The sequence below is a fragment of the Hippopotamus amphibius genome, chromosome 2 (genome assembly GCF_030028045.1).
Source record: "Hippopotamus amphibius kiboko isolate mHipAmp2 chromosome 2, mHipAmp2.hap2, whole genome shotgun sequence".
In the NCBI taxonomy this organism is placed as follows: Eukaryota; Metazoa; Chordata; class Mammalia; order Artiodactyla; family Hippopotamidae; genus Hippopotamus; species Hippopotamus amphibius.
This window is the reverse complement of record NC_080187.1, coordinates 128,479,582-128,493,850: the sequence shown is the minus strand read 5'-3', so window position 1 is coordinate 128,493,850 and position 14,269 is coordinate 128,479,582. Positions and strand designations below refer to the sequence as shown.

General features: G+C 45.2%; 1 protein-coding gene across 3 annotated transcripts in view; it reads right to left on the bottom strand.

The window, feature by feature from the left end:
* Positions 1-14,269, bottom strand: part of IPPK (inositol-pentakisphosphate 2-kinase) — a 57,913-nt gene that overhangs the window by 28,659 nt on the left and 14,985 nt on the right. For 2 of the 3 annotated variants that reach the window (XM_057722499.1, XM_057722497.1), the window contains 4 exons: positions 13,005-13,126; positions 11,643-11,732; positions 3,236-3,294; positions 2,777-2,849 (listed from right to left, as the gene is read on the bottom strand). In XM_057722499.1, coding sequence (XP_057578482.1) covers positions 2,777-2,849; positions 3,236-3,294; positions 11,643-11,732; positions 13,005-13,126 — 344 coding nt within the window. The remainder of the gene's footprint in view (positions 1-2,776; positions 2,850-3,235; positions 3,295-11,642; positions 11,733-13,004; positions 13,127-14,269) is intronic. The other variant, XM_057722498.1, reaches the window with a different exon arrangement.

Genomic DNA, 14,269 nt, shown 5'->3' with positions numbered 1-14,269 from the left:
CATCCTACCTTCTAAAACCAAGTCCAGCAAAGAAACTCCTTACAGCACCAGGGTCACAGGACGGGATGCTCAGTGAGTGAGACCCTGTGGCTTTTGCAGGGGTCTGCAGTGTCTAGGAGGAAAACCCCTAAGGGAATCCTGGTCCCCACAGCCCTGAGCATCAGCCAATCCCAGGGGAGTGGTGAACCCCCTGCCCCTAGTCTCCTCGTGTGTGAGACAGTGTGGTCAGCAGTCCCCAACGGCCCCCATCCCTTGATACTCATACCCTGTAGTCCTCTCTGCACTGTGGAGGTTCGGTCTGTGTGACCAACAGAATACAAGCAGAGCAACAGCATACCCCCAGCAAGACTGAGGTATAAAATACACTGTGGCTTCTGTCCTGATGACCTCTTATCAGATCACAGCAGCCACAATGAGCAGCCCCATAGACCCCCCCCCCCATGGCAAGGAACTAAGGCCTCCTGCCAATGGCTGTGGGGGCACCAGCCCAGGAGCAGAGACTCTGGCCCCGGCCGAGCCTCCTGACAGGATGGGATGCAGCCTGAGCCAGAACCAGCTACATTGCTCCTTAATTCCTGGCCACAGAGACTGTGAGACGATAAGTGGCTGGTAAGCAGTAGTAGGTAATACAAAGAGGACGATCCCGGCTCTGCCCCCAGGTGGCAGACAGGGGTGAATTCAATCCAATAAGAAGTGTGGACTGGACATTCCTCCCTCAGCAGGTTCCTGGGAGTCAGCGGCACGGTGCCTCCCCGGGAGTCCCCTGTCAGCACTGTCAGAGCTCACAGATGTGGCTGTCCAGAGAGACAGGAACACACCTGAGGCCACTGCTGGTCAAAGGACCAGGGGAAACCAACAAGAGATGCTAAGCCTCGAGGTGGGCCTTACAGAGGGAGGAGGGTGTGCCAGGCTAAGGAAAAGCAGGAGCTCCCAGGAGGAAAGCAGGCCAAGAAGAAGGACCAAGCCAAGACCAGTCAACATCGGCTGCAGCCAGGAGGTGGGGCCAGGGTGCGGCCTGCAGTCCAGAGCTTGGCCTCCCATGAAGCTCCTCCCCAAGGCCCATGAGCAGCTGAGGGACCTGGGCAGTGGACGGCCTCTTCTCCCCCGTGTCTGGAATCCAGGCAGGTGGGCGTTTTACATACACAAACGCGGCTGCTCAAGGACCTCTGGTGACGCCTGGCAGAGAGCTATCATCTCGGGCTCAGGACAACCACATCTGTCCCCCACCGCCCCTCGCACAGCCACAGCCTTGGAGTCTGCAAACAAGGGGAAACCTCCAACAACAGACAGCGCAGTGGCAGCAGCGACCACGGCCCAGGACACTTCTCCACACCTGGAGCTTCACAACAGGGGAAGGCGCGAGCTTCAGCACCAGAGAGCCTGCCGGCAACGCGCTGTGCTGTACGCCACGTCACTTCTTTTAATCCATCTCTTTTGAAACTGTGATCTCAACCTCCAGATTTTTTTCCCCAGCTGAATTCAACAGAAGCAGCAGATAGCCAGGGTGTGCAGTCCCCGGCCCCAGGGCTGAGCCAGACCCACCACTCAGCTTCAGTGTGGGCCTGGTGGTCCAGCCCAGGCGGGAGCAGTCAGAAAAGGGGCCATCTGGGACCAAATGGCAGCCTCACTACAGGTCCCAAATAAATCTGCAGATGAGAGGGAACTTATCTTTAGGATTTAAAAAATTCCGCAAGTCTTTGGAAGAATTAAAAATAAAAACTGATTTTAAAATATGTCCTCCTTTCCTAGATGTGGGAAGGGGGAGGCAGACAAGGTAAAGCTGATTTGCTCTGACCAGAGTCCTGAACCATATGGGGGAAGCAAGTCACAAACAGGCTTCCCTCCCACCCCTCCATGAGCCCGCTTCTGAGGGGCGTCCAGTGTGCAGAAGGATGCCGAGGGCACAGGGCTGTCCAGACCCAGCAGCCCCACTACTCCACACGGACCCAACGCCTGTGAACCTGGAGCCTGCCACCCACTCTCGCTTAAGTGTCACACTCGATAAGGGCGTAACCAGGACTGCGGGCAGAAAGGGAGATGACAAGGGGGACTCAGGGGACACATTTCCAACACAGGCCATACCAAGCCTCCTCCAGATCTGGGCCAGCCCTGCTCCCCTCTCTCCATGCCCCCGCCCCTCAGCCTCTCCTCCACGTATGCCTGACTCCTGCCAGCAGCAGGCCAGGGGACCACAGGGCCTCAGCAAGGCTGGTCAGGGTGCCAGCAGCAGGTGGCAACGAGGAAGCAGAAGGTGCTAGTGCCAGGTGGTGAGCACTGTGCATGCAGAACCCTTGCCCTACACGATCAGGACGCAGGACAAGCAGAGCTACAGGACTCTGAGGACTCACTAATTGACAAGGAGCTCCCCAAACTATACGTTCCCTACATGAATCAGAAGGAAAGGCACAGGTGTGGCCACTCTCTGGTTGCCCCGCCCCAGCTCCTGTCCCCATCTCAACCACACAGGACTCCTGGGACACAGTCAGGGCATCTTTATCCAAAAACCAGAGTCAGGGTTTGTGCATCAAAGGAGCCCGAGGCCACCCAGTGGTCAAGGAGTCACCATCACACACCCTAGGAGTTCTAGAATGACATGCCCGTGAAACGAGGCTTGGAAAAAGGACCCAAGGGATCATGCTAAGGCAGCCCCAGCCCAGATGCCCTCGTCTGCAAGGCCACAGAGCCCTTCAGGGGCTAGAGCACCACAGGCTCAGCAGCTCTTTTCAGCACCCACTGGCCCACCCAAAAAGCGCCATGAAACAGAAGCAGCTCTCACCTTAAAGATCTTTAAGTTGTTCTGTGCCTCCTGTAACAAGCTTTTCAAAGCAAAGTACATTCTCTGTTTATTTCTAAAAAGAGAAAGTATTATTGACAGTATTAAAGCCGATTTTGCATTCACCTGCCCGTGGCTCAGGGGACATGCCCAAGAGCTACCTCTTGAGGTCTCTGAGCTTTGCAGATTAAGGAGCTGCATTCTCCCCAGGCCTCCTCACAGAGGCACCCCCATCACTGCCCCTAATCCCCACCCTGCTCTCTGCCCCTTCCTCTGGCCGTATCTCCCCAGCCACTGGCTCCCATAGGTAATCCGCAGGAGGCTGTGGAGCCGGGCCCTGGTTATCTGCAGGTGAGTAGCTCCCATCTCACAGAAGGCAGCCCACCCCACCCCCCACCGCACAGAATGTCACCCCCTACCAAGAAAGGCAGCACGAAGGACAAAGGAGAAGAGTTCTCTTACCCTGAGTAGAGATCAAGGGGACAGTATTTACTTATCTGCTTCCACTTCCCAGTTGCTACCTGTGAAGAAACCACCACGTAGCATCAATGATGGGACTGGGGGAGCCCTCTAACGCCAACAAGAAAAACAGCCCAAGTGGCTGTGAGACGACCAAGGAGGCTGGAGGGCCCAGCAGAGGACACCACCTCCACGTGCACGTCATTAGCTGGGGCAGGGGCTTGACTCTGATCCCAGGAAAATGCTGCCCTCCTCTGAGGTCCTCATGTAGCTGCCAGCCCCTCCACAACAGCAGAGAAGCTGCAGCAAGCACCTTTATAAGGTGACACGGCTAAATTTTGGTAATCAGATGAACAAACCTTTACAATTATAATACCCAGGAAGAGGAGGGTGCACCCAACTAGCAATTTCATGTTGTCAGCGAGAAAATAAATTGGTACAACCTTCTGAAAGGCAACTTACTGGTTTCCAATAAAATTCTCAATGTGAGTGCCCCCTCATTTGGCAAATCTATGAGGAATCACTGGGTCAAGGATGTTCACTGTGACCTAGCTGTGACAGCAAAACCTAGAAACAACTAAATATATCAAAGCACATCTGCTCCTATGGGCCAGGACACAGCGAGCCACATGTTGAATGAAGGAATGAATAAATAATATGCAGCCGCTAACAGAAACAGACAGAGCTAAAAATCACCAATATTTAGTCAGGGAGAAAAGCGACTGTCAGAACAATGCATATGAAATCACTTTTGCTTTAAAAAAAAAAAAAAAGGTATGTGCATCTATACATGCATGTATCCAAATATGCATTGAAAAAGCCCTGAAGGATACACAACAATCTCCAAAGGTTATTTAAGTGAAAAAAGAAATTAGCAGAACAATTACTTATGGCAAGACTCCACATTTGCTTTATAGAAGCGTGTGCGCGCACGTGAGAATATGTGTACAGAAACGCATCACCTCATTTCCACTTGAATAACATGTATATTTTTGTTGGCCCAGGAAGAAGTCTGGAAGGACAGACAAACTGATAAGATGAGTTACCACTGAGAAGGCAGGAGACCTAATTCATAAAATTACATATTTTATCAGTTAAATGAGCAGGTACTATTTCATAGCACCAAAAAAAAAAAAAAGTTCTTAAAAATCCATCATACATGTTGAAAATGAATGGTAACAATGAAAACCATCTCTTAAAGGGAATGGCTCACATACCTTCTTTTCCCTAAAAGCCTAGAAAGTTATAACACTACAAAGAAAAGATGGACTAAGGACCTCTAGAAATTCTCTTCTGCATAAGGGCAAGGAGAAAACTGGCAAAAACTGTCAGAATCAAAATGTTCAGAAATCAGTAAATTAACCAAAGGCTTACAAAAATCTGGAGCGCCATATCTAAATAAGGCCATAAGGAAAAATGGCCATATCTAAATAAGTACAGTGAGCTATGTGGCACTTTTAATGCCCTACTCCTACCCCTTCTCTCTAGCACAAAGTGAATCCTAAAAACCAACATCCCCAATCACGGTGAAAGCAGAAGTGTGGCAGCCACTGGAGAAGGCTAAATGGGGTAGGAGCTTCTCCAAAGCCTCATTCCCAGAGAGTGGTCATTATATGACCTGTCTCTTGGTTTCCTGTCTTCATTGACTTGACTCAGAGCTAACCAATTGCAAAAGGGGTATATTCCCCCAGGGGCATTTGTGAAAAATATTCAGAGGCAATTGGTTAACTTCATGACTTTCTGAGATACTGGATAACAGTTGTGGCAAACAACAGGCTAACCTAAAACTAAAAAAAAAAGCAGAAGAATGACAAGTACCAGGGCTTTGAACAGCTCCAGTATATCCTGGGCATCTAGGAGGCCATGCACAAGCTCTATCATAAAGACCTTAAAAGGCCACCATGTCCTCAAGATCTAAGGCTCTGCAGAAGTGAAGGCCAAGGCAGAGCTGCAGCCACCCTGCTAAGTGTTGATGGCAGACCCCAGTACACACACAGAGCCTCTCAGCAAAGCCTGCAAGACCTACTGCTCTCAGACATTTAAGAAACCTCTGTTCACCTAAGCTGATGGAGCATCAGAGGCCACACACAACAAAGAACAGACTTCTCAAACTCGGCAACGAAAAGTCACAAAACAATAACAATTACACTAAGCAGCAATAACAAATCCTAGAAAGGTTGTAGAAACTGATTTCCACAGCGGCCACATCACATTACTTAAAATGCCTGGTTTCAACAAATCGTTGCAAGACACGCAAAGAAACAAAAAAGTATGGTGCATACACAGGGGGAAAAAACAATCAATAGGCCATCCCTGGACTTACTAGACAAAGACGTTAACGCAACTATTTGAAATACGCTTTAAGCTAAAAGAAACCAAGGACAAAGAACTCAAGGAAACAAGGAGAACAATGTATTAACAAACAGGGGACATGAATGAGGACAGAAATTATAGAAAGGAACCAAACAAATTCTGTCACTGAAAAACCCAATAACTAAAATGAAAACGTCACGAGAAGGGCTCAACAGCAGATCTGAGTAGGCGGAAGAAACAATCCGTGGATTCTGGGATAAAGCCCAAGAGCTTCACACCTAGACACATCATAATAAAACTGTCCGAAGACAAAGACAGAGAATCCTGAAAGCAGCCAGAGAGAAGTGACTCATGATGTACAAAGGATCCTGCATCAGTGTAACAGCTGAAAGCCACGGAGGCCAGAGGCACCGGGATGGCACACCCACAGTGCTGAAAGGAAAACATTATCAGCCAAGTCTCATCTATAAAACTATCCTTTCAAATGAAGGAATAATTAAGACATTGCCAGATAAACAATAACTTTAAAAGTGTGTTGCGAGAAAACCGGCCCTGCAAGACATACTAAAGGGAATTCTTCAGGCTGAAATCAAAGGCACTAGACAACTCAAATCCACATGAAGAAATAAAGAGCACTGGGTAAAGCAACTACACAGGTAAATGTAAAGGATAATACAAATATATCTTGTTTGTAACTTTTTTCTCCTATCTGACTTAAAAGACAGAATGTCGCCTGCATGGCATAAGGCAATTATTATAACTGCATAAGGCAATTATTACAAATCTGTACTGACAAGCATACAATGTACAAAGATGTAATTTGTATGACAAGAACAGCACAACAGAGGAGGCAGGCAACACAGCTATACAGGAGTGGAGTTTATGGACGATACTGAAATTACAGTGTCATTAACTGAGCTAGATTGTTTAGGTTAAGATGTTAAATCAAAAGGTAGAACTAGAAAGAAAATCAACGAGAAAGTAGAAGACAAACAACATTATAAACCAGCTAGACTTAACAAATACCTATAGAACACTCCACCCAACAACAGCAGAATATATTCTAATCAAGGAAGCATGAAACATTCTCAAGGAGAAACCATATGTTAAACCACAAAACAAGTCTCAATAAATTTAAAAAGACATGAAATCAGGTGAATGTTTTGCAAATTCAGTGGAATGAAACTAGAAACCAATAAGAAAAAGAAATTTGAGAAACTCACAAATACATGAAAACAAAACACATTCCTAATCATCAATGAGTCAAATAAGAAATCAAAAGGGCAATCAGAAAATAAACTGAGATTAAATGAAAATGAAAATACAACATACCAAAATTTATGGGAGAAAGCAGTGCTTAGAGAGAAGTGTATACTTGTAAACACCTATATTAAAAAGAAGAAAGATTTCAAATCAATAACTGAACTTTCTACCCTAAAAAACTAGAGAAGATCAAACTAAATCCAATGTAAACGGAGGAAAAAAAGTAGTAGATTAGAGCTGAAATCGATGAAACAGAGAATAGAAAGGAGAAAACTGAGAAAAGAAATAAAACCAAAAGTTCTTTCTTTGAAAAGATCAACAAACATGACAATCCTTTGGCTAGATCAAGAAAAAAAAGACAGGACGCAAATGACTAAAACAAGAACCAAAGAAAAGACATTACTACCAACCTTGCAGAAATAAAAAGAATTTTAGAGGAATATTATGAACAATATATGTCAACAAATTTGATGAAATGAACAAATTCTTAGAAACATACAGCTACCAAAACTGACTCAAGGGACTTCGCTGGTGGTCCAGTGGTTAAGACTTCGCCTTTCAATGCAGCGGGTGCGGGTACGAACCCTGGTCGGGGAGCTAAGATCCCACATGTCTCAGGGCCAAGAAACCAAAACATAAAAAACAGAAGCAATATTGTAACAAATTCAATAAAGACTTAAAAAACAATAACAAAAACAAAAAAACTTTCAACAAAGAAAACCCAAGGACCAGAATGGCTTTGCTACTGAATTCTACCAAATGTTTAAAGAAGAATCAACACCAATATTCAAACTCTTCCAAAAAACTGAAGAGTAAAAGAAGGAAAACACTTCCTAACTCACTCTATGAAGCCAATTATTAACCTGGTACCAAAACTAGACAAAAACGTCACTAGAAAAGAAAACTACAGACAAATATCCCTTAAGAAAAAATCTTCAACAAAAACTAACAAACAAAATTAGCAGCATATTACAGAGATTACACATCTATCAAGTGGGACTTCTCAATCAAATACAAGGGTAGTCCAACAGATGAAAATCAACGTGATATACCATATTCATAGGAAGGGGAAAACACCTCATGATCATCTCAACAGATGCAGGACAAGCATTCGACAGAATCTAACATTCTTCCCTGATTCAAAAAACAAAGCAAAACAAAACAAACCAAAAAACACTCTAAAAGAACATCTCAGATAAACTCACAGTGAGAACACCGCATTCAACAGTGAAATACTGAAAGCTTTACCCCTAAGATCAGGAACAAGATACGATGTCCACTCTTACTGCTTCTGTACAATACTGTACTCACAATTAAAAACAGAATTACTGTATGATCCAGCAGTTCAACTTCTGGGTATATACCCAAAAGAATTAAAAGCAAAGTCTCAAAGAAATATTTGTAGGGCTTCCTAGGTGGCGCAGTGGTTAAGAATCTGCCTGCCAATGCAGGGGACAAGGGTTCGACCCCTGCGCAAGGAAGATACCACATCCCGCAGAGCAACTAAGCCTGTGCGCCACAACTAGTGAGCCTGTGCGTTAGAGCCCGTGAGCCACAACTATTGAGCCCATGTGCTGCAACTACTGAAGCCCACACGCCTAGAGCCCGTGCTCCACAACAAGAGAATCCACGGCCATGAGGAGCCTGCGCACCACAACAAAGAGTAGCCCCCACTCGCCGCAACTAAAGAAAGCCCACGCACAGCAAAAAAGACCCAACACAGCCAATAAAATTAATTAATTAATTAATTAATTTTTTTAAAAAAAGAAATATTTGTACACCCATCTTCACAGAAGTATAATTCACAACAGCCAAGAAATGGGAGCAGCTGAAGTGTCCATCAATGGATGAAAGGATAAACAAAATACGGTATATACATTCAAATTCTCACACAAGCTACAGTATGGATGACCCTTGAGGACATTATGGTAAGTGAAATAAGCCAGTCACAAAAGGACAAATACTGTATGATTTCACATATATGAGGTACCTACAACAGTCAAATTCACAGAGACAGAAACTACAACAGTGGTTGCCAGGGGCTCGAGAAAGGAAGAAATGTGGAGCTGTTTAATGGATGCAGAGTTTCAGTTTTACAAGATGAAAAAAGTGCTGGAGATGAATCATGGTGACAGTTGCACAACAATGTAAATGTACTTAATGCCACTGAGCTGTACACTTAATGGTTAAGATGGTAAATTTTGTCATGTGTATTTTATCACAATTAAATGTATGTATATATTAAAAAAAAGTTGTATTTCTATGCAATAAACAACCTTAAAATGAAATTTTTAAAAATTCCACTTACAATAGCATCCCCCAAAATAAAATATGTAGGAATAAGTTCAACAAAAGAAGTATAAGACTTATACGCTGAAGACTTTCTAACATCACTGAAAGAAATTAAAGACCTAAATAAATGGAAAAACATCCTGTGTTCACAGAGTATTAATACTGTTAAGGTGGCAATACTCCCCACACTAATCTGCAATACACTGGAATCCCTATCAAAAATCCCAGCTGATTTCTTGAAATTGTGAAGCTGAAAGGCATCTAAATTGGAAAGGAAAAAGTAAAATTCTACTCACAGATGACGTGATCCTGGACATAGAGAACTGGAAAGAATCTACGAGAACACTACCAGAGCCTATAAACAAACGCAGCAAAATTGTGGGGTACAAGATCAACACACAAAAATTAGCTGTTTCCATACTCCAGCAACAAATAAACCAAAAAGGAAATTAAGGAAGCAATCCTATTTGTAACCACATTTACAATATTCCAAAATAATAAAATACCTAGAAATACATTTAACCAAAATGGTGAAAGACCTGTACACTGAAAACTATAAAACGTTGCTGAAAGAAATTAAAGAAATCTTAAGTAAATGGAAAGACAGCCTGTGTTCATGGATTATAAGACTTAGTATTAAGACAGCGCTACTACTCAAAGTGACCTATAGATTCCTGCAACTTCTTTCAAAATTCCAAAGTCTTTTTTTGTAGTTATGGAAAATCCAATTCTCAAGTTCATGTGTAACTGTAAGAGGCTTCACGCTGCCAAAACAATCTTGAAAAAGAAGAACAATGCTAGAAGACTAACACTTCCTGATATCAAAACTTACTACAAAACTACAGCAATCCAGAGTGTGGTACCAGCGTAAGGACAGACATATAGGCCAACAGAATACAACAGAAGGCCAGAAATAAGTTCTCACATATTCGCCCAGTAGATCTTCAATACAGGCACCAAGACCATTCAAGTGGTGCTGGGAAAACTGGATATTACATGCAAAAGAATGAAGTTGGGCCCTTACCTAACATCAAATACAAAAACTAACTCAAAACAGATCAAAGACCTAAACATAGGAGCTAAAACCATAAAACTCTTCGAAGAAAACATATGGGAAAAGCATCAGGACCTTGGTTTAGGTAAACATTTCTTGGATATGACATCAAAGGCGTAGGCAATGAAAAAAAAAATACAAATTAGACTTTATCAAAACTTAAAACTTTTGAGACTTCCCTGGCAGTCCAGTGGTTAAGACTTCGCCTTTCAATACAGGGGGTGGCCAAAAAACCAAAACATAAAACAAGCAATATTGTAACAAATTCAACAAAAGCTTTAAAAATGGTCCACATCAAAAAAATCTTTAAAAAAACAAACAATAGTTGATTGAACTTGGTGTACCCTCCAAAAAATAATAAATAAATAAATAAAATTTTAAAAAAAACAAAACTTAAAACTTCTGTGCAACAAAGAACACTATTAATAGAGTCAAAAGATAACCAACAAAATGGGAGAAAATATTTGCAAATCACATATCTGATAAAGCAATTAACATCAAAAATATACAGAGAACCCCTGAAACAACTAGAAAACAACTCATTTCAAAAACAGGTTAAAAAAAAAAAAACAGGTAAAGAATTTGAATAGACATTTCTCCAAAGAAGATATTCCAATGGCCAATAAGCACATGAACAGATGCTCGACATCACTAGTCATCAGAGAAACGCAAATGAAAATCATGAGACATTATTTCATATCCATTAGGATGACTGTTCACAAACAGGGACAGCGCCAAGTGCACACACTGCTGGTGGGAACAGAGAATGCTGCTGTGGCTGCGGAAAACAGCCTGCCACATCCGCAAAAGAGTAAACAGAATTTCCCTAAGACCCAGCAATTCCACTCCTAGGAATATACCCAAGAGAATCAAAAACAGTGACTCAAACGTGTACATGCACACGCATATTTACAGCAATGTCGGTCACAAGGGCCAAAAGGAAAAAACCCACACGTCCATCAGTAGATGAGTGGATAAACGAAACATTCCCATACAACGGAGTACTATTCAGCCATAAAAGAAATGAAGTGCTGATAAATGCTACAACATGTATGAACCTCAAAAATATTACGCTAAGTAAAAGAAGACAGTCACAAAAGCCATAATTTGTGTGATTCCATTTATAAGAAATGTCCAGAATAGGCAAATCCACAGAGATAGGTGGTTGCCAGGGGTTGGCAGGACGGGGGGATGACTGCTAACAGGACTTCCTTTCAGGGTGATGAAATGTTCTGGAATTAGATAGTGGTGATGGTTGCACAACCGTATGAACAGACTAAAATCCACTGGATTACATACTTTAAAAGGGTAGCTCTTCGCATATGCAAATATCTCAATTAAGAAAAAAAAGATGAACATTAACTACTTTTAAAATAAAAGTAAATAATATCTACATTTTACTTTACTCATCTGAAAACTCTAGGTGGCCCAGCCCTTCACCAGGAGGCTCTGTGCAGGGAGGGAAGCCAGCAGATCAGCTCCTCTCACCTTGAGGTGCTGGTGCATGCAGTAACGGCACACCTTGTGCTTCATCTCATGCGTAACGTCACTGGAGAAAGGAATAAACCCACATTTTGGCTGCAAAAAATAAACAAGGAAGAAAAAAAGCTTAGGGAGAAAACACATACCTTTAGGTAGACATGTAACTACAGGATAACGAAGTGCAATTCCCAGGAGAAAATCAGCAAGTGTAGATACAAACACTCCCCGAAGTTGTTTTTATCTTCAGTCCCCAGTGGGGACGGACACCTCCCTCACTGCATCATGTAAATATCTCTTTGCTGCTAGAGAATCCAAAGCCAGAACTCTCACTGGAGAAGAACAGTGATGCCCCCATTGCTGGTTTGACAAAGTATAACACAGAGTAGCTCTGTGTTTTCATCACAGAACAAGACTGGAAAGACTCTAGGAGTGCAGATCTTCCCAGCACTCCCAGCTCCAAGAAGCAGAACCCTCGGTCCCTCTGATAAGAATGCGCGAATGGGAAGAACCCATCTGATGGCTGCTGGGCTCCCAGAACATCTGAAACTATGGTTGCCTTTTAAAAGCCATGATTCCTGGGCACATACAATATCAAAGACCACTGCCTACTGTCGGGGCACTGAAGACCACGCTGTCCATCATCTATGATACCTGAGACACTCATCAGTCCACACTGAACACCCAGGGATGTGAATGCTCAGGGCCAAGAGCATGACCCAGAATCACCACCAGAGGTTGGGAGGAAGGAAACAAATAACGGGATATCTGGGAGGCTTCCTGAGGGAGACCCAGCGGCCACAGAGCTGAAGCAGGGGCCCGGCCTTTACCCAGCAATCACTGCCCTCCACTAGACAAGCGACGTCCTTTGTCGCCTCCACCCTAGGACTCCTGGCCACGACACACCAGGCCTTGAGTCACACAGGTGTCTATGGCTCCTGGAGGTCTGTCCTGAGCATGCTCCTGAGGAGCAAAGGGACAGAGTGCCACAGTCTAAGGGTGGCCCACGGGCTGAGCTCTTGGAGCGTGGCATGCAGTGTCACCAAGCAGCCAAGTAGGCGCAGCTGGGAAGGAGGTCGAGAAGCCCTGGCCAGCTGCACCCGCCAAGGAAAATAAGCAGAGTAGAGCCCATGCTTCCTTCTGGTGGCCATCGGCCAGGGCTTGTCCCTGGCTGGCTCCCTGCTGTGACACCTTAGACTGAGCCTAAATCTGGGGGTCTGGGAAGCCACGCCCCTCAGGTCTGGCCGGGGGAGGAAGCAGAATAGGGAGGTGCCAGGGACACACACAGAAGGAGCAGGAAATGAGTCTCCTCTCCGGGAGGTGGAGGCTGCCTCGGTCCTGGGGCCCATCTTCCCCCGGGGAAAAACTCACCTTGATCTCTACACACAGAATCGGCCGGTGCTCTGCGAAACGGTAGGTCTGAAGTCTGGCTAAATTGGGAAGGCACAGAGCATAACCGCTGAGCGTGTCCAGGTCTTTGTCACAGCGAGATTCTGCAAAACAGCAAGGAGAGTAACTGAGGGTCAGTGCAAGAGACAAGCTGACTTCACGGCAACTCGGACTCCTGCTGGGGAAGGACCAGCCTTGCCCAAGAGAGGGCTGGCCGCAGCCTCCACTCTTGGGAGGTCACCTCTAAGCCTTAGGATGTTTACTTGGGGACGTAGAGTCACATGAGCAGAATGCTGTGATCTGTGGCAGGAGTTTGAGCCCTGGAGTATCAACTCAACCTCCAGAGGGGCCGGACGCTGAGGGCAGCCACGCAGGTGGTCAGCTGTTCCTACGTGCCCACGCCCCAACAAAGCCCTGACCCCTCTTATCTCAGCTGGTTGTCATCTGCGTCCCTTAGCTGTGACACGCCATAACCATGAGGGTGACAGTGAGTTCGGTGGGCTCTTCTAGCAAATTATCAGACCTGAGGTTGGTCCTGGGGACCCCAAACACGCAGCTGTCATCAGAAGTGGGGGTGATCTTGGGAGCCGCCTCAAGGGAAGTTCCACAGTCTTAGCACTGGTAAGCAGTATAACTGCCGATTATAGAAGTAATGACTCTGCGTGGTGCTGGTAACCAGACGGCAGGACCACAGCAGCCCTCCGTCTGGCTTTGTCTAGATGAGGAAGGCAGAGCCAAGACACAGTCCAGGCTCTGAACAAGGCTGCTGCCTCCTCCCCTTCATTGGCCCTTTCCACCCACGAAGTCCTGCTCCTTGCTGCTCCTCAAACCCAGGGCCCCGGGTGCAGTATCCCGTTTTCTTTCATTTTCCTAATCACATACGGAAGAATTTTGTATTGGTTCACTGCACACCCTGACTGCCTGGCTGTGCTTTAGGAGGAGACGTTTCACGTCTCCACAACACAGATTTTACACCTTTGTCTCTGACTGTGAAAGGAAAAGCTCTGACACGGTTACTGTCACTACTGCCAGGAGCAAGTATAGGGAAGGTACATGAGGTACTGAGGGGAAAACACAGGAGGTGATGGGAAGGACGTTATGTGAGGTGACAGGGGCAGTATATGAGGTGCCGGGGGGTATATATGAGGTGACGGGGGGTATATGAGGTGATGGGGGGCATATGAGGTGACGGGGGGACATATGAGGTGACGGGGGCACATCAGGTGACGGGGGCATATCAGGTGATG